The sequence below is a fragment of the Ptychodera flava genome (genome assembly GCF_041260155.1).
Source record: "Ptychodera flava strain L36383 chromosome 23 unlocalized genomic scaffold, AS_Pfla_20210202 Scaffold_24__1_contigs__length_23054250_pilon, whole genome shotgun sequence".
Lineage (NCBI taxonomy): Eukaryota > Metazoa > Hemichordata > Enteropneusta > Ptychoderidae > Ptychodera > Ptychodera flava.
Window position 1 is genome coordinate 13,476,972 of NW_027248278.1, and position 21,808 is coordinate 13,498,779.

Consider the following 21,808-nt stretch of genomic DNA (forward strand, 5'->3'; position numbering starts at 1 on the left):
ACATTTGATTTGCTCTGGCAAAAACAAACTAATACAAAATCTACAGTTACCATTATTTACCGTCTTTACTTTGTTTAGCATCAAGGCAGAGCAAACCGCTCAGTCAGATGATACGCAAGAGGTAGAACAAAGTTCAATATTTGCTTCAAAATTTGCTGTCAATGCTTAAGAAACAAAGAAGAAAACCAATATAGCCAACGAATTACCAATCATAAGTTTAGACACCTTAGCTAGGATTTAGAAGGTTCAATGACTATCTGGTGCGCACGTGGCCGCGAGATACTATCGCGTGCGCATCAGATAATATCACGTGTGCGCCAGAAATTATCTCATGGCCACGAGAAAGTATCTGGTGCGCACGAAATGCTATCTGGTGCGCACGAGATAATAATAATTTGTTTTTTTTTCACAAAAATCGTCCCTTATGGGCTTTCATAGGATTCAGCAAGTTTAGCCTTGCAGTTAAATTTTCTGAAAATTCTGCGAGCGATGGCCATTATAAGGGAATAACCTGGCACTTCTTCTCATACATCTCAAGTAGGGAGAAGTATCCTCGCCGCAGTAATAATTGGCAAATGCTCGTTCCTTCTCCGGCTTTACTCGTTGACAGCTATGCGATATATGCAATGAACGAGCAAAGTCATGCTTGATGTTGGACTTGCGACACTGCAATTTTTTTTCCTCAACAATAATCCAACTGCTGCAGCAGTCACGGTGCTCTGCCTTGGGTAATCGCCAAAGCTTACAATGTTGTTGGTAGACAGCAACAGAGGCTCTTTTGACGATCAGGAAGACATCGGCGACGAAGCAGCTTTACGAGGATACATATACAATTGACATAACAATTAGCAACATACTTGTTACCGTATCACTAGGCTTAAAACCGTTCAAAGGACTTTTAAAAAGTTATGTAACAGATATTTGAAATATTGTTTACATATGATACGTCTGTCTCTGAAATGATGAGACATACAATACTTGACAATGACTAAACTATGTAATTAATTACTTTGAATCACACACATTTTTCAACTTTAGTCCCATCATAACGGTTTTAGCATGCTGACTGCTGCGCGTACACGTAGAAGCACACCTTACAATTCCAGGTTCAGGACGGTCCAACTAAATGTCTTAAACAACAAGCGTTAAACAGATCTGGTAATGTTTGACCTTGAGTTAATGTGTTCATTAGGCCAGTTTGACGTCATATTTTTAACAAGGTGACGTCATCATATCATGGAGTTTTCAGGTATTACATCGGTACTGACTTTAGAAGGGTTCAATGTCAACTTCATAATGTTTGGATATCTTTGTATTTTTAGACCATTATCGACTCCACTGATGACAGAGATATCAGAAGGGATCTGATCGACCATCACAAGGTATTATGATTTTATGTGACCTGACATGACATTGACAAAATGTTAAGGGAAATACCTTTTCTGTAAGTTAAATGAAAGTGTATTTTCTCCAATCGATTGGAATATTTAATTGTCATTATGGTAACACAGTATCGATCAAATGCGATTGTATGCCTTGAATATTCATGAAATATAGGACGCAATCATTCCTCATTAAGGTTGGTTATTGTGTATCCTCTACTAATTTTATTGAAATTTAGCTGAACATTTGTTCATTTTTCTCACAACTCCTCAGTCGTGAAACATTACGATGTATAAAGGAATATATTCAAAGAGTTAAATGTCTTGTGTTTTAGATCCCATGGACTAATGTTAGGGCTTCAGAAGCGTTCTCAAGCATGAACATTATCGGAAATATTACAGATAGACTTCACAACCCTGCAATATCGTTTCAATTTGACAACATTAGTCAGTGAGTTAAGGTTATCCCTAACTAGTAAAAGCTTCAAATACTGTCCATATTTCAGTTAAACCTACTATGTATAAATGTGAACGGAAAATCTACGTTCCGAAATTACATGTGCCTTTTTCTAAGTTTTTAATATATTTGTTCGTAAGCAATATCGCCGGAAGCAAGAATATAATATCCTCATGAGAGAACCAGGTGTCCGACGTAATATTGTGAAAATTTGTCTGTGTGGATACGGTGGTAAAGGAAAGACTACTCTCAAACATGCATTACAGCGAGTAAGTTCCATATTGCTTATATTTCAGTGTGCTCTAACTGTTAAGACTGCTAAATTAAAGTCGCCTAACATTATCCCGGCGGAAGCACCTACGCTTTAGGCTCACAAAAGGTCTGCCAAACCAAGATTGTAAATAAAAATGCTCCCGAAGCTAACTTGGGAGAGCCCTCGCCAATTCTTTAAGTTGTCTTTTCGTTTACTTGGTTTGTTGACTTGTTTATAGTTAAGTTCCAGTCTTCAACCTAGTTTATGGATATACAGTTTGTTAGTACTTTTAGTTGTTCGACACGTTTGCCATCTATGAGGTGATTAAATTTATGCTATCATCTTTACTTTATTTCCTCAACGTTTTTAAAGTGCTGTACTCCTAATTTTGTCTAATACTAAACATTATCTTGACTACACATATGTCCTGCGTAGCAGCATGAACTTACAAAGTAAAGATTTGAATTGTGACGACACAGATCTTGTCTGCAAGTCCACAGGGTTTGCCTCCCCCCACAGGATGCAGCTGTCCTTAGACCACCTTATGTATGTCACATGGTGACAACATTCTTGATTGGGATACAGATATTGAACAGCCAATACGCAGGACGGTTGAACAGACTGGACCGAGAGACTTCCATGGCCAGCTCTGTGGACAAACAAACCAGACCTGTGTCATCAGAGTCTCTCTCTCTCTCTCTCTCTCTCTCTCTCTCTCTCTCTCTCTCTCTCTGTATGTATGTATGTATGTATGTATGTATGTATGTATGTATGTATGTATGTATGTATGTATGTATGTATGTACGTATGTACGTACGTACGTATGTATGTATGTATGTATGTATGTATGTATGTATGTATGTATGTATGTATGTATGTATTAAATATGTATGTGTATTGAAGTGCAGAGTAATAATATTAAATTTAACGCATAACAGAAAAAAATTATTACATTGTACTTGAGGAACTTATTTATATATGTCATATAAACTTCAAGTACAAAGTAATAATATCTATTACTTAAGTTCCATGCTTCCTGCAATCTTCAAACAGAAGTGAAAGTGTTCTTCGCTCTACACTCTCTTTATATATAGTTGGGACTTACCAATCTGTTTCTAGGTGGTGTTAAGATTTGACAAATAATATTTTTGGTGGCAATGTTTTGAAACAAACTCAGAGCGTTATAGATTTGTCAGCTTTTCTGATATACAAAGATTAGATGGCTTGACTTTTTTAGAGTAACTCGATGCTTCGTCCGTAATAGACCAGGAGACGTCAAAGACTTGGTCTTTGTCTTGTAAGTTGCAAATAAACTTTGATGTCTCTGGGCTGGTTAATCAAAAAGCTGTGTTGTGCTTTACGTCACATTGGCTTACAGGGCTTTCTTGAAGCAAAAACAGTAAAACGTTCACAAGAAAAAGCACCAGATTCCGGAGCTGATGTTTATGAACATACACCTGGTATAGACGTGGGCAAAGTTCACATTTCAAAGGTCGGCAAATTCAGCATGTGGGATTTTGCCGGACAAGTGGAGTATTACGTCACTCATAATATGTTCCTCAGAGCTGAGAGCGCTGTCTTTCTTCTGCACTTTGATATCACTGATGAACTCCAAATACAGAAAGAAGAGGTAAGACGACCCTAACTACTTGGTGGGGGGGGGAATAGAGCAAAAACTATTCAAACTTGGTTGTTTAACAAACTTAACCAAAGAATAGAAAGTTTGCAACACACATATCTATATCCTGTCACACTTTGGATGATTTCAGTTGGTAGGTATCAATACATACATAGGGGAGCATCCTGCCTTGAAATAGACATGTTACATTTGTTCAAACCGTGCTAATGTTTTCCCGCAACTATTTAATATGTAATGAAGATATCATATGTCACAAATGATGATATCAGAACAGATATTAGAACACACCTCAAGCTGCTTTTTTGTGCAGCACATTCGGTAAAAGGATTTTCAACACATAAAGCTACGTTGTGTCCGAACAAAACCACACCAAAAATGAAACAAAAGAAAACAACACACACACACTCTTTGGCATATTGTGTATATAATATGTAAACAACGGTAAACCGTCTACAAACACAAGAACATGTCTCTGAATATCATGAATATAGATATTAGGTTATGTGAAGAAAATGCATTTTCCTTTTATTCAGACAACTCAAACGTAAATAACAACGTAAAGTAACGGTAACATAACTATGATAGTCTACAATTAACTTGTTGGTGGTCGTGTTAGCCTAACCGTATGCCAACATTAGTCTTCATTTGTAATACTTTTATAACAATATCGAACTTTGTTCGATAATAATATATTAAAGTTTTAGAATTGTATATTCAGAGAATCTAAACTCAATAGATGCTAATTAATGTAATATTTAAAAGAAGGAAGTTGGGTTTGATTGTTATACTTACAGGTTAATTCGTGGCTTGCTTTCATCAAGGCGGTCATTAAGAAGTTGACTGGAGAAAGCAATGTGAAACCAACTGTTATATTGATAGCCTGTCGTGCTGACTTATTGAAAGTTGGCTGTTTAGTAAAAGGTAGGACCACAACATTGAATAATATAGTCACAAAAAGACCAGCAAACGTCAAACTGCTGTCACTTGAAAATCTCAACATCCTTACCTTGAAACAGACATTTATCACATGAACTGGCCCGTATCTCCACCTGTGTGACGTACACCAGCACAGATAAGAAATCCATATTACCGCTGTTGTACGTCATCAACCGGAACTTTTTTCTGCAATGGTACCACCATTCGTACGTGCACATCGCGACACAGACCGATTTGTCGTGATCGATGTCGTGCTCTCATGGAATTTTGACAAAAAGGTGACCCGATAAATCCAGAACGGAAACATAGAAGGCATGCCCAACGAAATTTCGAGTCGCTAAAGCTTTACTATTCCCAAGAATCGAATGAGGATACCGTCGATCGTTTGGCTTGGTAACGTCACGGCTCCAGTCGCAAGGCTCAATGTGGATATCGTCGTACCTGGCGATCGCCAAGCGACGTCGTACCTGGCGATCCCGGTTGGCGATAAACCCGAAAGATACACCTCAACGAAAGTTCAACTTGATAAATGAATACTGTATAAACTTCAGGAAAGCGACATAGAAGGCACAAATATCGACGAACAACGACAAATTTCCTTCATCACACAAATACTATTCCGTTGTTTCTCGATCGGAATCAAGCCTAAGCTGTCGAACTGTAGCGTAAAATCTGCAGTGCAGCGCTGTAGAATCCGATGCATTTCGAAAGTTGACTCGGACAACACTCACAACAGAACAGAGTTCCCGTCAAGTAACAAAATTGGGAAGTACCTACGGGCGATGTGTGTCACAGCAAATATCAAAGTCCGTATGACGAAAACATTGACGACTGAGATGGCCACCGGCGGAGACCGGTGACAGCACAGTGCCCAAAACAACACAAGCGTACACTGTGTGTGTCATCGATCTCTGACTTTCGGGCTCGCCAAGGGCGTAAACTTGTGATATTTTAAAAGCTACAGCATCTGTAAGAATGATAACTACTGTTTCGATCGTGCCGTTGCATTCGCTTTATAAATACAATTCTAAATTTTCTAAATAACTCGAAATACTATCGTTATCCGTCGCCAGCGCGGTGAAAGCTATGTCCGCCGATGGCAGACTTGCCTTGGCATCGCTCCAGCGCGAGACAATGATTGACACGCGCACGTGACCGAATCCGTATGTCTGATTGGTGGAGAACCATTCCATGTATCAAATTTTTAGCTTAATGGGATTTATGAATGAAATTATACCTGTAAACATTTGCACATCTCCTGGGTGACGGACCGCTTTACTCATTAAATATAAGTAATCCGCGTAAATAAAACACAAAATCGCGATAAAATCATGCAATTTGTTACAATAATTTTGATCCATCCACATCAAAGAAAAATAAGAAGACTGTTCATGTGATAAATATATAATCCCATGGAATTTTTCTCTGTTTGACGTCATCGTATACTCGTGTTTTTCGCGGAGCCGCACAACTTCTCGCCTTCGGCTCGAAGTTGTACGGCTCCGCGAAAAACACTCGTATACGATGACGTCAAACAGAGAAAAATACCATGGGATTATATATATATATATATATATATATATATATATATATATATATATATATATATATGTACACCATTTGTATGATAATTAAATCAAATTGGTTATCATTCTGAAAATTCTCATGCCTTTATGCCTTTTTTTCTGAAAATGCTGTAAATAATTATGCATAATAGTCGCGCCAGCGGCTTACTGACTACGCATGCGCTTATTCATAATATACTATGCGAGTAACCGGAAGTGTATCCTTCTTTCATGGGCGCCGCCATGTTTTTTTTCGAGTACTCGTAAATAAACAAAAATGAAACAAATTACTATTATATAACATGCCTTTTATAAGATATACCTCTTTTATTAGACAGTAAATGTTATAACGCACCTTGTCGCTGATACAAAATATCGTTAATATAGATAAAGGGAGAAAACTGTCGTGCATGTGAATAGGGGCATACCCAAAGAATGCTGGGATTGAATATAGAAGAGCGCCCCCTGTGTCAATAATTAGATTCAAAAATTGCCAGTTTTTAGACGGAACGCTATAGTTTTCAGCTTGCAAGTGGAAGGTGGGCAGTGCGGTTACCATTGCAATGATAATGATTGCATAATACGTCCCTTGTTTATCGCAATAGGCTGTTATCATTGTAAAAATTGCCAATTTTTGTCCAAAATTTTTACACCCTACAGAAAATCTATACCTGCCCTGCTGCAGGGTTTGACGTCGTGTACGTACGTGAACTGCTTTCATCAGAGTGAAACTGGGCATACCGGTAGTTGTCATATAAACGTTTATGAAGTAACAATTACAGTTTATCATGAATCAATACAAATATTATCAATACAAATATTATTTGCCAATCTTTAATAACCCCTGGCGCGACACCAAGGGCTGAGCCCTATATAATATTAATTTTAAAACTGAACGTACCGGCTTTTCCGTGTTTTAATTGTGCTTTGTAGAAATTGGTACGAAATAACGTAATGTTTACTTTCAGCGGAACTGTGCTATAAAGAGATTTATAAGGAAGCTCAGAGGAAGTTTGGGGAGCATCTGAACGTAGCAGATGATATGTTTATACTTAATTGCCATGACTCACAACATAGAGATATGCATAGACTACGCGAATGCCTTCGTGCAGAAAAGGTATGGACCATTACTTACATCGGTCAAGAAGTCAACATGTTTAGTATGCGACGAAGCATAAGTGGGAAAAAATGTTCTAGTTAATCTAGGTGCATATAATGGTGCATCAAAAACCGAAATATGAAAATCATATTAAATATGAAATTAACAACCTCTGCGTTTTATGCATTTCGGTTTAAAAGCAAATTTGTCATGAAGTACTTTGTCATAAAGCTTGTGTATTTTTTTTTATCTAAAATTGCACTAGAGCCCTTTCCATGGATGTTCTCAATAGATCATTAACTCCATTTATTTCTAAGGAATGGCAAACGAGAAACGAAAATAACAGCATAAACAACACCAACACAGAGACAGTAACTAATAAGAACGATAATTTAGAAACACACATACATACATATATATATATATATATATATATATATATATATATATATATATATATATATATATATATATGTATACACTCAATACTCTATTTTTCGAAATTATCTTTCTTATATATATATATATATATATATATATATATATATATATATATATATATATATATATATATATATATATACATGTGTGTGTGTGTTTAGGTGTGTGTGTGTGTTTGTGTGGTGTGAGAGAGAGAGAGAGAGAGAGAGAGAGAGAGAGAGAGAGAGAGAGAGAGAGAGAGAGAGAGAGAGAGAGAGAGAGAGAGAGAGAGAGAGAGAGGAGAGAGAGAGAGAGAGAGGGTATGACCATGATTGTATGAGTGTGAAGATTAGGGCGAAACATCTCTAAACGGCTATTTCAGCACCAGTTGGATAAATGAGAATTTCAGTTTAAATCTTAATTTTTGATCCCTTCTCTATACCCGAAAAAAATCAAATCTATGTTATGAAATTTTTCAAGCCCCCTTTTCTACTTACCATATAGCCGCATATTCGCCAGGGACGTATGCATAGAAAAAAAAACCATGTATTGAGCAGTTCTGCTCGTGAATGTTCAATGTTTATAGAGCCATATTCCAGAGGCAAGTTATTAAATTGATTAATTTTTAGCTTACATTTGGTATACTAATGTGAGATTACCGTATAAGGTGAAGTCGGTGGCGTCTGTATGTGTGTGAATGTATGTATGTACGTACGTATAGTATGTCCGTCAACATCAAAAACTCGCAAACTGCTGCACTTTTCAGCTTGGTATTTGGTGTGTGAATGTCTCCTGGGCTATACAAGGGATTTCGTTCAAATGGAGTTGGCATTGCCCAAAATATTTAATTGAGCTTAAAAATGTGAAAATGGTCAATACTTAAAAACTCAAGAACTGCTCTTTTGATTGCTTTGAAAATTAATGTGCAAGTAAGACCTTATACAATGTTATGTATATCGTAAAGTTATTTTGAATTTTGTATTTTTGCTGAATTTTTTGGTTATTTTATCTTATTTTAAGGTTCGAAGACAAGAAATTGACTCTTTTAAGCTAACAATTCTCTAGAGGTTAATAAGCTCAGAACAATCGTAAATTATATATTTTCGGAAAGCCTAGAGATGGAAGAACACTTTTCTTACGTAGTGTCACCATTGTTTACGTAACTATCACGTGACAGGTAATTTGCATAACCTTCCCAAAATCTGTTTTCCCTATGTTTTGTTTCAATGCTTTGCGGAAGGATCTTCTAAAGTGTGTCTCAGAATTTTTTTAAACCTTCTTAGACAATTTTTATGCCAGAAAAACTTCCAGAGCGGTGAATTTAACCCTTGTTGATTTCTTTAAAACTGTGGTCCGAAGAAACTAAGCAAGATATAAAATATATGAGACACACTTTGGAAGAGCGTTGTGACAGCTTGCATTCCAGCAAGTTTGAGTCAGATATTTTGAAGTAAAGAGACAAAACATAGGGAAAACCGTTTTTTGAAAAGTTATGCAAATTACCTGTCATGTGATAATTATGTTAACAATGGTGAAACAACCGTAACCAAAATGTTCCCCTATATCTAGGCTTTTAGAAAATGTGTAATTAACGGGGGTTCTGAGCTTATTAACCACCAGAGAATCGTTAGATTAAAATAGTCAATTTCTTGTCTTGGAACCTTAAGTGAAAATTCTTCTACTCTGAAATCGCTGACCCAATAGCTCTCGAAATTGGGTCGGATATTTGCTAGCCAGTTATCATTCTAATTTGCTGAAATTACGACAAAAGTTGCAAAATTACTGTTTGGGGCAATTTTTGTCAGTTATGGTAAAAAAAATAATCTTTTTTTCTTTAAAGCTGCTGGAATAACAGCCTTTATATTTGGTGTACAGATGCCCTGGGATGACAATAGTTGGATATGTGGAAATTGGCGTGAAATATGCAAATTTGTATTTTTAATATAAATTTTTCACTTTTGGTCAAGAAAAAGTGTTCTCAAAAACTACTTTTTTGATAGCTTTGTAATTTGGTCTAAAAGTCCCGAAGGATGTTCTGCCCAAAATTTTGGCAAACCCAAAATTTGTATAAGTTTGGTAATTTTATTAGTCTGTGACCCTCAACGACCTATACCAACCCTGGCTATGTTGTGAGACAGTGGTTAAGGCTTAGAAAATAATTTTGTCATATTTGGTATCAATTTGTTGGGAAATTTGACCCGGAAAACAAAGATGAAGTTAATTTTTTTAAGGCAGACTAATTTTTGCAACTTTTCCATGTAAGACACAATAACTGATAAGAAACTTGGATATAGAATAATTCCAGATGTCATAATCATCCCCACAGTGGAAGACATTTCACTATCTGTAGCTAACTTAAGTGCTGTTTACATTCTAATGACAGCACTGATAACAATTAAAAAATCCTCTAGGTTGTAAATAGCTCACCTACTTTACATTTCCTGCCAGTTGGCGATTGTGGCTCTTTGTATAAGCACGCTCAATACCAAGGGGTCGAAAATTTGATATCAAATGGGGGAGGGGTGTCGAAGATTGATGAGGTAGCATTAATGTTTTTTACCTGATCCTGTGTACATTATTTTTCCCCAATCTCCCACCTTTACTTTTTGTCAAGCCTTCCCTGGCTGATTTTAATAGACATTTGCTAACGTATGTAGGATCTGCTTGTCCCATCGCTATAGAAGTTGATATGCATGTTTCTAAAGTTGACCTCAAGTACCTAATTTGCACACCTTGCTTTAGTCATTTTCGTTTTCCTGGCTGTACTGTGTAGACATCATTGTCATGACATCAACGTAGAATTTTGCTGTACTGAACTGATAAAAACAACATTCATCGTTGATCTTTAGTACCAATACTAGTATTTACCAATTCCAATCAAGTGTGAGCAACACCGTATCATGGGCGGTATTTTTATATTATACATTCTGTTGAGTTTTTGTTTTAAGCCGACTTTAGTTAATCCAAATTGGTCATGCAGGCCACTCGAACCCGCATAGCACCCCACATGATGATCAAGAGAGAGTATACGAATTGTGAATTTCTTGCTACACTTTGCCAAACAGTGACCTACTTTAGTGACCGACTTTAGTGATCTACTTTAGTGTCTCAACTTTAGTGACCTACTGAGGAAAAGCTTTTTGAAAAGAACAAAACAATCATGACCTAAATTTTACTCATGAAAGTTATACAAATATATAATAAAGAAGATTGGAACAAATTTGGAACAAATATAAGTTCTCGTTTTTATGAGAAATTTATAACATTGCAACATTCAGCTATAGGGAACTCGACACTTCTAAGCAATTTGAAAAATATGGAGATCCAATTACCCCAAGTGTTTAATCTTGTTAGTACTGGAAGGTTGAGATATTCCATCAAATAAAACTATTAATCTCTGAATTTATTCAAACGTTTTGAAATAAAACCTGACTCAAATGAAAATTTGACAAATATTTTTCTCCAAATTTTTAAGTCCTTTTACAAGGTTTGATAAATGGGGCTAAATGTGCCTGCAAACAACCATACAACTATAAAACGTAGATTGTATAGTGTATAGTTACGTTTCATTGTTCATTCTAATTGCACTTGTTATGTTTGTTTCGTTTAACTCTTCTTCAGAAGAAAGAATATATACCCAAGTTATGTGCGAAAATAAGTGACAGCAAAGAAACATGGGTTCAAAGCTCCTTCCCTGTCCTCAGATGGAATTCCTATGTCAGAGAAGTCAAAGTGATTGATCCTATGGTTGACGAAGACTTCCTTGCTAAAGCCACAAGATTCTTGCATTACTCCGGTGAGGTATGTATGCTGTAACATCATTTTCTTACACACACACACACACACACACATATATCACATATATATATATATATATATATATATATATATATATATATATATATATATATATATATATATATATATATATATATATATATATATATATATATATATATATATCACATGAACTTTCCCATTTCTCCACCTGTGTGACGTACACCGGCACAGATAAGAAATCCATATTTCCCCTGTTGTACGTCATCAACCGGAACTGTTTTCCCTGCAATGGTACCGTTCGTACGTGTCGCGACACAGACCGGTTTGTCGTGATCGATGCCATGCTCTCATGGCATTTTGACAAAAATGGTGACCCAATAAATCAAGATATGGAAACATAGAAGGCATATCCAACGAAATTTCGAGTTGCTAAAGCTTCAGCTATTCCCAAGAATCGAATGAGAATACCGTCAATCGTTTTAAAGGCTTAATAATAAACGCCAAGGCTCCAGTCGTAAGGCTCAATGAGGACGTACGTCGTCGAACCTGGCGATCGCCACTCCGCAAGCGACGTCGTACCTGGCAAAGCGACATAGAAGGCACAAGCATAAAGTCATTCGACGAACAACGATGAATTTCCTTTATCACACAAATTATTCCGTTGTTTCTCGATCGGAATCAAACCCGCAGCGTAAGGCTGTAGTGAAGACATAAGCTGTCGACCTGTAGCCTTAAATCTGCAGTGCAGCGCTGTAGAATCCGATGTATTTTGAAAGTTGACTCGGACAACACTCACAACAGAACAGAGCTCCCGTCAAGTAACAAAATTGGGATGTACCTACGGGCAAACATCAAAGTCCGTAAGACGAAAACATTGACGACCGAGATGGCCACCGGCGGATACCGGTGACGGCAGTGCCCACTATAGCGTATAAGCTTACACTCTGTATGTTATTGATCTGAATCTTTCGGGCTCGCAAAGGTCGTAAACTTGACAATGTGATATTTTAAAAGACACGGCATCTCTAAGAACGATAACTACTGTTTCGATCGTATCGTGCATTAACTTCTAAAATATAATTGTAAATATTCTAAATAACTCAAAATACTATTGTTATCCGTCGTTAGCGCGGTGAAAGCTATGTCCGCCGATGGCAGACTTGCCTTGGCATCGGTCCAGAGCGAGACAATTATTGACACGAGCACGTGACATAATCCGTATGTCTGATTGGTGGAGATACCATTCGATGTAACAAAATTTAGACTAAATCGGATTTATGAATGAAAGTATACCTGTAAACATTTGCACATCTCCTGGGTGACGGGCCGCTTTACTCATTAAATAAAACTAATCCGCGTGAATAAAACACAAAATCGCGATAAAAATCATGCCCTTTGTTACATTGATTTTGACCCATCCACATTAAAGAAAAATAAGAAGACTGTTCATGTGATACATATATAATCCAATGGAATGTTTCTCTGTTTGACGTCATCGTATACTCGTGTTTTTTTTCACGGAGCCGCACAACTTCTCGCATTCGGCTCGAAGTTGTACGGCTCCGCGAAAAACACTCGTATACGATGAAGTCAAACAGAGAAAAATACTCGTATACGATGAAGTCAAGCAGAGAAAAATACCATGGGATAATATATATATATATATATATATATATATATATATATATATATATATATATATATATATATATATATATTATATATATATATATTGCTCGATGCTAAAGCAGAGCGTTATAAATAATAACACAAAATTACAAACTAATAGTATTACTTTATTATTATACACCTTTTCAGTCCAACTTTACCTCAAAAAAGTCGAAATTTAGGCGTGTGTACTGCGGCATTTTGTAATACGACGCGTTTTGTAATAACTTACGCAAAATGTAATAAGGGTATCAGCATTTTGTAATAAAATGGTCTACGCATTTTGTAATAAGGGTATCAGCATTTTGTAATAAAATATTGTTTACGCGATTTGTAACAAGGGTATCAGCGTTTTGTAATAAATCGCGTTTTGTAACATTAGTCAACGCATTTTGTAATAATTATAAACATCCGCTGATATTGTATGTATTTCAAAATGCTTTGTGGTTTCTGAATACGTAAAAATGTAATAGCATATAATGATGTCGATATTATATCTCACTACCAAGGCTAGGTTATCATAATAACGCCATATAAAGGGGTCTGAGTTGACAGTCAAAATGCAATTGAAGACAGAATGTGATTTATTGTATGCGATTTATAATCGAGAAAACAAACCGAGAAAGTTTTAGTAGGTTTTACATACAGTACTGTACTTTGAAAAAACAATATACGGCAGACCTTTCTGCATTTTTTTCTCTTCAATGTTACTGTTGGTGGATGAGACCTTTCTGCATTTTTTTCACTTCAATGTTACTGTTGGTGAATGGAAAGAGAAAGGCTTTGAGATGACATGCAGAGCTCAGAATATGATAAAAGACAGCGACATCATCAACATTGACAGTGTTGAGTTCTAAGACCTAATTTTATTATACTAATTATGTACATGCCACAAAACCCACCTTATCCAGAAATGGTTCCCTTGTGACATTTTGAGGGTTTCCGTCTGATTGTTAGGGCGTTGCTACATTATTTTTACTTTTTTACTAAAGAAAAACAATAAATATTGTTTTTGATGACAATAAAATTGTGTATTCTTATGTTTTTGCATGTATATTGGATGAAGTATACAAAACTCGAATAATCAAATTCTGAGTTTTGCAAAATGATTGTAATGTTAGTGTACACTTAGATTGAACGAAGCTTTTATTTGGTTCATAAAAATGATGTTACAAACATTTTGCTGAAACCATCAGTTGTAGACAACAGAATCTAAAATACATTTAGACATAATTGAGAAATAGGAAGTGATAAATTCTTTAGAATGTCGTCAGAAAGAGAAGCAATATGTGAAAATCATTGTAAATTTAGAATACTGGTTGCCATTTTGAATATTTAATGAGGTCATGTGACCAGTATTTGCATATTTTTGAGGCAATTGTAATACTAGAATTCCAAAAATATCTTGCAATTGAGGACAAAGTTTGATAAATTCAATATTCAGATGATATAAAATAGGATACCTTGACCTGTCTGATCCCTATTCAAAGGTGCTGTGTGTAATTCTTGACTTATGAGTGAAGACAAGAAAATCTGTGTAAGGTTTATCAAATCTGTGTAAAGTTTATCATAATGTATAAAGTTTACATCAAAGTCCATGGTAATGGGACTCTAAAATGTGATTATGCATTGGGATATGATAAAATATCGATTATCTTTTACTGGAAAATTGGAAAACATGTAAAAATAATGATACCATTATATTGTTGGCGACCATTTTGAATACCTAATCAGGTCACATGACCAGTATTAGCATATTTTGGGACAAGTGTGTCATTGTCATTCAAAATATACATACTTACTGTGGGAAATATTTCATAATATTAGGTGCTGGATGTTATGTTACATTATGCTTTGACTGACCTAACACTTATACAGAGCCTTTGTTTACATTACACTTAGCAGGTCAAAATGATACAAAATATCTGTGTTTTTTCAAAATTTTTGTCACAATTTCATTGCAGTCCATGCTGACGTGATAGAAAACAGGTTTGGTGATGAAAAATGATGAATTAATGAGGAATTCCTATAAAAAAAAAGAAATATGTGGAAAAAATACAATATTTTATATATTGGCCGCCATTTTGAATACTTAATGAGGTCATGTAACCATAATTTGCATACTTTTGGCACAAAGTATTGTATGATGATTCCAAAATTATAATGGTATGGGGACAGTCTTTGTTAATTTAAGAAGTCAGACGTCATGCTAGATGGTACTTCCAAATGTCAACTCCACCCCAGGGCCTTGGTATGGGGTGCAAAGGGTTAAAGTCGAAAATAAACGTACAAAAGGTTGCAATAGTCTAAGCAGCTTCTACATGTATGATATGTGTTTCTCTAAAGTTGATTGTCGATAATTTACGGTAATAAGATGGGAGGGGCACGTTAATATGTCAATGCTGACAGCTGATATTTATCAAAATATACTGAAATAAATACTGACGTGAAGCAGTCAATTAAAATACTGAATGATCATTTATTATAATCATCCCATAAACAAGGACAAAATAAAGCTCTATCGACAGACCTCCCACTTTTCCTTGTATGTAAAAGGTGACAATTCATATCTACTGAGCCATGGTTTTGTTTTCTCAGATCTATTTCTTTCCCGTTGTGTTCCTCCTTTGAATCCACGCTATCGCCCAATGGTAAAATTTGTCTAGCCAACGACTTAGGATAAGCTGCCCTGCAATACTATGATTAAGCTACATTTGGTTCGCTATCCTACTGGTCATACCTGCCAAATATCTGCCATTATTATTAAATGATAACAGCCATAGAAAGATTGATAGACAGACAGACAGACAGACAGACAGACAGACAGACAGACAGATAGATATATAGATATGCATACTCAGGCACTCTTTCCTCCCTCCCTCCCTTCCTCCCTCCCTACCCACATACATACATACATACATACATACATACATACATACATACATACATACATACATACATACATACATACATACATACATACATACATACTCAACAGGTCATATATACTTCCGCTTTAGTAGCTAAACAAGTCAAATTACTAAAACATCAGATTATTCTGACTATTTTAGTTTAGTTTAGTTGAGTTGAGTTTAGTTTTAGTTTTGTTTACTTTAGATTACTTCAGTATAGTTAAGGTTATTACGAAAATAACGCAAAGAATGTATAAAGACACATACATGTAGTCATTAGCGCGCTTAGCGCGTCGGGCGATGCATTGCACAAATGTCTGAGTGCTTACTTTGCGGTTATTTGGTAGTAATTATTATCGTACATCTCCTTTTTATCAAGAATATATGCACCCGTCGTTTCCGATGCATTTCATACACTTTAGAGGCATATTCTGCATCGCCCTCTCAACTGCGAGCGGTATAAGGGTAAGCGCCATCTTTGTTTACATGATCGCGCGCTCATCCAACATTCGATGTACGAGCCGAGCAGCGATGCCATGCCATATTTGTACAGTGCCGTCTTGGTGAACTTTCGTTATTACCTCATAATATTTTTCACCTCTCAACAATCGTAATACATTTACTTCTGTTTCTTTAACCAGAAGTTATTTTCAAAGTACAGTATGGAGTTTCAATATGGGGCCATTCAATGACGCACTGTTTATCATCAAATATAAAGGGGTTATTGCATGCCCGTTACATGCCCGTTTTTACGGAAGCTCGACTCTATTGTTTGCGAAGGCAGATGTATAATAATTTATTTTATGTTATTATATTTTATTACACCTCACTCATTCAGCGTGCACTGCCATTGGTTAAACACGACTCACGTGACATGTAAAAGAACGTGATGATGCCCCCTGCGAATGTGATGATGCCCTCTGCATTTGATATTACATGGATGACGTCATTTTACTTACTGCGCATCCTTTCTGTGCAAAACAAACTGTCGTTCGCTTGTTGTACTTTGCAGTCGGCAACTTATGGCCGCGAAACGTCATGCAGAGCTGTCACCGGCACAGTTAGACGATATTTTGATGCAAGTAAACAGCAAACGAACGAAAATGGCAACAAGGAATGCAATTTCTGTATTCAACGACTATGCAAGCAACAAATTTGGATACGCCACCGAAGAGATCGGCACACTTTAGTGGCAACCCTAGACTCGGCACTGACAACATTTTACGCTGAGGTCCGGACTCAGAAGGCGAACTGTACTCGAAGAAGTCTTTGTGTTTTTGTTTCTTTGCATGTTTGCTTGTTAGGTGTAATAAAAATAATAACACATGAGAGCCAGGGTATTATAATATTGCGATTTTTTTGCCTGCCCTCGGGCTTGTGGTCATGATCGAAATACTGATGATGCCCTCGCCTACGGCTCGGGCATCATCAGTATTTCGATCATGACCACCATCCCTTGGGCAGGCAATAAATCGTGATATTGCCCTCGCTCTCATGTGTTATTATTTAATTATTTTACCTGAGTATCTACCTGTTGATTGCTTGTTGTCTGCAATACATCAGAAAGAATGTCGTTATCCTATATTTAATAAATCAACTGACTGTGTATACCAATGATTCTCTCAAATATATGATAATAAACTAGTCAAAATCTAGTAGTTACCTGCCTCAGATGATCAGTTGGTAAAAATACTGATTGACAGCTGTTTAAAATTAAGTCTGTCTAATTTGAAATGGAAGTCAGGGAGCGATCAAATTTTGTACTTACTTAGCGAGTAAACACACTCTTTGTAATACCATTCCAAAGTCAATAAAATATCTGTTAATGCTTTAAAACTGGGGAAAGTTTTTTAAAATTATTACAAAATGCGTTAACAGTTATTACAAAGTGCGAATTATTACAAAATGCTGATACCCTTGTTACATTTTGCGTAGACAATTTTTTATTACAAAATGCTGATACCCTTGTTACAAAACGCGTAGACTGGTTTATTACAAAATACTGCAGACGTTATTACAAAATGCGTCAGTTATTACAAAATGCTGATACCCTTTATTACATTTTGCGTAAGTTATTACAAAACACGTCAGTATTACAAAATGCCGCAGCACAGCTGTGTTTTGGATGCTTCTCGCGCACTTCACTGAGCGATCGCGAGCAGACTGGGAACGCGTTCAGCGCGTCCGCTAAGCGCACAGAACGAAATTTCAACCCGCTCTGTACAGTGCGAGTGGTAGAATTTTTACGTCAGCAGCATAATTTCATTCAAATTCACCGGTTTTGGACTGACCATGTTTTACCTTGTGAAGTACTGAATGTTCAGAAGTATATATTTCCCAAAAATGTAAAATATTATCTTCTCTTTCCTCGTGTTGACGTAAAGGTGTTTTGAGGTCAAAAGTCAAATAGCATCCAATAACAGCTAAAGTTGTTTTACTCCGCGTAAAAGTTATTGGACTCCACGTCCTCTGATACCGAAACTTACTGTACGACGAAACTCCATAGGTCACAGCAGAGGTATATAATAATATCTGTTACTTAAGTTTCATGCATCCTGCAATCATCAGACGGAAGATATGAAAGGATTCTTTGCTGAACACTCTTATATACACATGATCGGGACGTACCATTCTATTTGTACATGGTGTTAAAATTTGATAAATATAATTTGTTTTGATGGCGACATTTTGTAACCAACTCAGAGCATTTATTTAACAGCGTGTAGCTTTTGTGATATACAAAGATTACATCGTTTGCTTACGTTATAGTAACTGGAGGCTTTGTCAATAATTGACCACGAAATGTCAATGACCTCTGTGGTTCTTTCATTTCAAGGACCGGATGTACTTGGATAGCTCAGTGCAGTGTCGATACCTTTTGTTACGGAACGATTACATGTGATTAGCGAAGCGTGTCTTGAAGGTGTTATCAGTGAGATGGCTAGACAGACTGACACCTTTTCCGTGTTGTCCCCCGTTGATACCTTGGCCTTGTAAACCACACCTTAGACTTGACAGTTACCCTTCAAGGGGCATGTACACTTGTCCCGGCAATTGCAATCGGCTGGTCGACCTTGACGTTGGTCTCCGGTGATTACTCTCTTATTATGCGAGTTGATTATAATAGCAATATTCTTCGCACAACTGTAACTCCTTAAATAAATAAATAAATAAATAAATAAATAAATAAATAAATAAATAAATAAATAAATAAATCACTTTAATGGTGTTTCTATTAAATATCTTGTCAACAAGTTGAAGGAATTTCTTGCCGATATTAGTTTCCATGTTCTTGCTGAAAGGGGAGATGAACCACGTGAATTTTGTTCAATTTTTTGTATTTGATTTTCGTGTCTCTTACAGACACAGATGGCTAGACAGACTCACACACACACACATATATATCTAGATATATATATATAAATATATATATATATATATATATATATATATATATATATATATATATATATATATATATATATATATATATATATATATATAATTCTTTACTTTTTTTCATGGTTTACTAGATTCTGCACATTGAAAGTACAATAACAGAGGGAGATGACATAATTGTACTGAACCCTCAATGGCTTTGTAATAGAGTAATCGGACCAATGCTAGCCACCGAAATATTTGAGCAGTACACGAAGCGACTAGCCGACAGAACAAAGACGAGGTATGAAAGAAATGACTTTCAAGACGTGTTCGAAGGCCTGGCTGATATAAATATGATGATAGAACTTCTCAAAGAATTAGAACTGATCTATCAAGACGATGAGATGCTTAACATCATACCTGGTTTGCTGCAGACGCTGATGCCTAAGCATCAATGGAAAATTGACAAACTCAAAACAATCTACTATGGTAGAAGATTCCAATGTCGAGGTGATACAGATAGCTTCTCGCCGGGTTTATTTCCACGTCTTCAAACCCGCCTCGAGCGTCATTTCAGAGGGATGAATTGCCCTAAAATATGTATTTGGAAAAACGGCTTGAAGGTTTGTCACAGGGTGGAATGTTTAGTTTACATGACTAAAGGATGGCGAGCAATAAATATCTGTGTCAGAGCAGAGAAGAAAGAAGACATTGGAGATTGCCATAAGATGTTAGAATTGGTTACAGATGATGTGTACGACGTTGTTGATGTCTGTTGTCCAGGTACCAATCTTGACTACTTTCTGCTGAGTTCCAATTCATTGGCAAATCACGGTGATCTAGAAAGTGTCAGTTACTACCCGATCTCGAGTGTCATACAGGCAGAGCAAAACAACGAGAAAGTGAGCGATGACACAGAAAACAAACAAGAAGATATACGTGACTTGATGTGCACTGGCTACGATACGACAGTCCTTCGTAGATGTGGGTTTCAAAGTGATATCAAATGGATGCTGCAAGATACTCTAGAGAAGGTTTCTCTCATCATGGATGTCAAGAGGGACTTGGGAGGTGACTACAGAATAATGGCTGCTCTGATGGGCTTCCATCAAGCCGAGGTTGCAGCTTGGGAAGCTGCAGCTTTTCCAAAGTCCATCACAAAACACCTCTTTTCAGAGTGGTCAAGACGTTGGGAAAAACGAAAGCAAGAAGGTGGTACGCAATCGGAGGGCGAATGTCTCCATGACAGCAATTTCACCAACCTGTTGAAAATTCTTAGCAACAGAGAATGCTGCGTTGATATCGCCAGAGAAGAGATTGAGCAGATGTTCCAAAAACTTGGAATATCGATTCTTACAAGTCAAATTGATGAAGAAAAGTTGCACAGTAATTAAATATTTGAATATGATGTCTTTTACATGTGCACATTTTCAGTGGAGTCAACGGACTATAGTAATTAGTGCGTGTTCAACAAACTGTAATGACAAAATGTACTGTTTTGTATTTTAAGTTTTGCATTCAACTGTTGAGTACTTTATGTATATTTGTAACAGTCTTTTGATACCTTAGGTCCTAGTGATCTATAAAACGCAATGTCAGTACATAAGTTTTTAACATGTCACAACTAAAAATTTGACATATTTTGGCCTTTTTTGTGAAGTCGCTTCCATGTTATCAATGTAGTCTTACCATTTGTAGCAAATACAGGCAGGCGGGATATTATCCCATGTTAGTCATCACTAATAGAAAAAACTGTACAGTGTTCCAGGTTTTAGTTATTGTAAGCAGTATAATAATCCGTTTACAGCACTGTGCATCTTATGTGTCATTTATCCCGAGCAATTTCCTACTCTACTTTGTATTTGGGTTTTACTTCAAGCAGGTACAAAATAAATGGTGGTTTCCTATAATTGATTGTCATTGCATAAATATACTGTTTGCTATTTCAAAAAACTACAGAAAAGAGAAGAAATGTTTTAATATTTTAGCGATATCGTTTTGCAGAAATGTAACATGCCTTCTTTATTGTTGTGTTCACATAACCGGGAAAGATAATTGGTGTGTCTGTCAGGAACGTTCGCATTGAGAGATGATGGCCATCTTACGCCGTGGTAAGTTCATCAACTTGTGAAGTGTTTACGTAGGCAACAAGAGTGACTATATATTATAGCTAGAGTGTGACAGCGATTTACTTTCTTTCTGAGATAAAGAGTATTTTCAGAGAATCACGAAGCAAATTTGCATATTCTTGTGAAAGCAATATCGAGGGAAAACTTCCGTGGAGAACGTCTGCCGACGATAATCTTATAGTTTCTG

General features: G+C 36.3%; 1 protein-coding gene across 2 annotated transcripts in view; it reads left to right on the forward strand.

Annotated features, from left to right (window-relative positions):
• The window catches only part of LOC139124474 (serine/threonine-protein phosphatase 6 regulatory ankyrin repeat subunit B-like), a 58,491-nt gene extending 37,511 nt beyond the window's left edge, over window positions 1-20,980 (forward strand). The window contains exons 24-30 of one of the 2 annotated variants that reach the window (XM_070690613.1): window positions 1,323-1,382; window positions 1,980-2,108; window positions 3,471-3,722; window positions 4,526-4,652; window positions 7,201-7,349; window positions 11,373-11,552; window positions 19,645-20,980. In XM_070690613.1, coding sequence (XP_070546714.1) covers window positions 1,323-1,382; window positions 1,980-2,108; window positions 3,471-3,722; window positions 4,526-4,652; window positions 7,201-7,349; window positions 11,373-11,552; window positions 19,645-20,886 — 2,139 coding nt within the window. In that variant the 3' untranslated portion in view covers window positions 20,887-20,980. The remainder of the gene's footprint in view (window positions 1-1,322; window positions 1,383-1,979; window positions 2,109-3,470; window positions 3,723-4,525; window positions 4,653-7,200; window positions 7,350-11,372; window positions 11,553-19,644) is intronic. The other variant, XM_070690614.1, reaches the window with a different exon arrangement.
• Window positions 20,981-21,808: the final 828 nt, after the last annotated feature.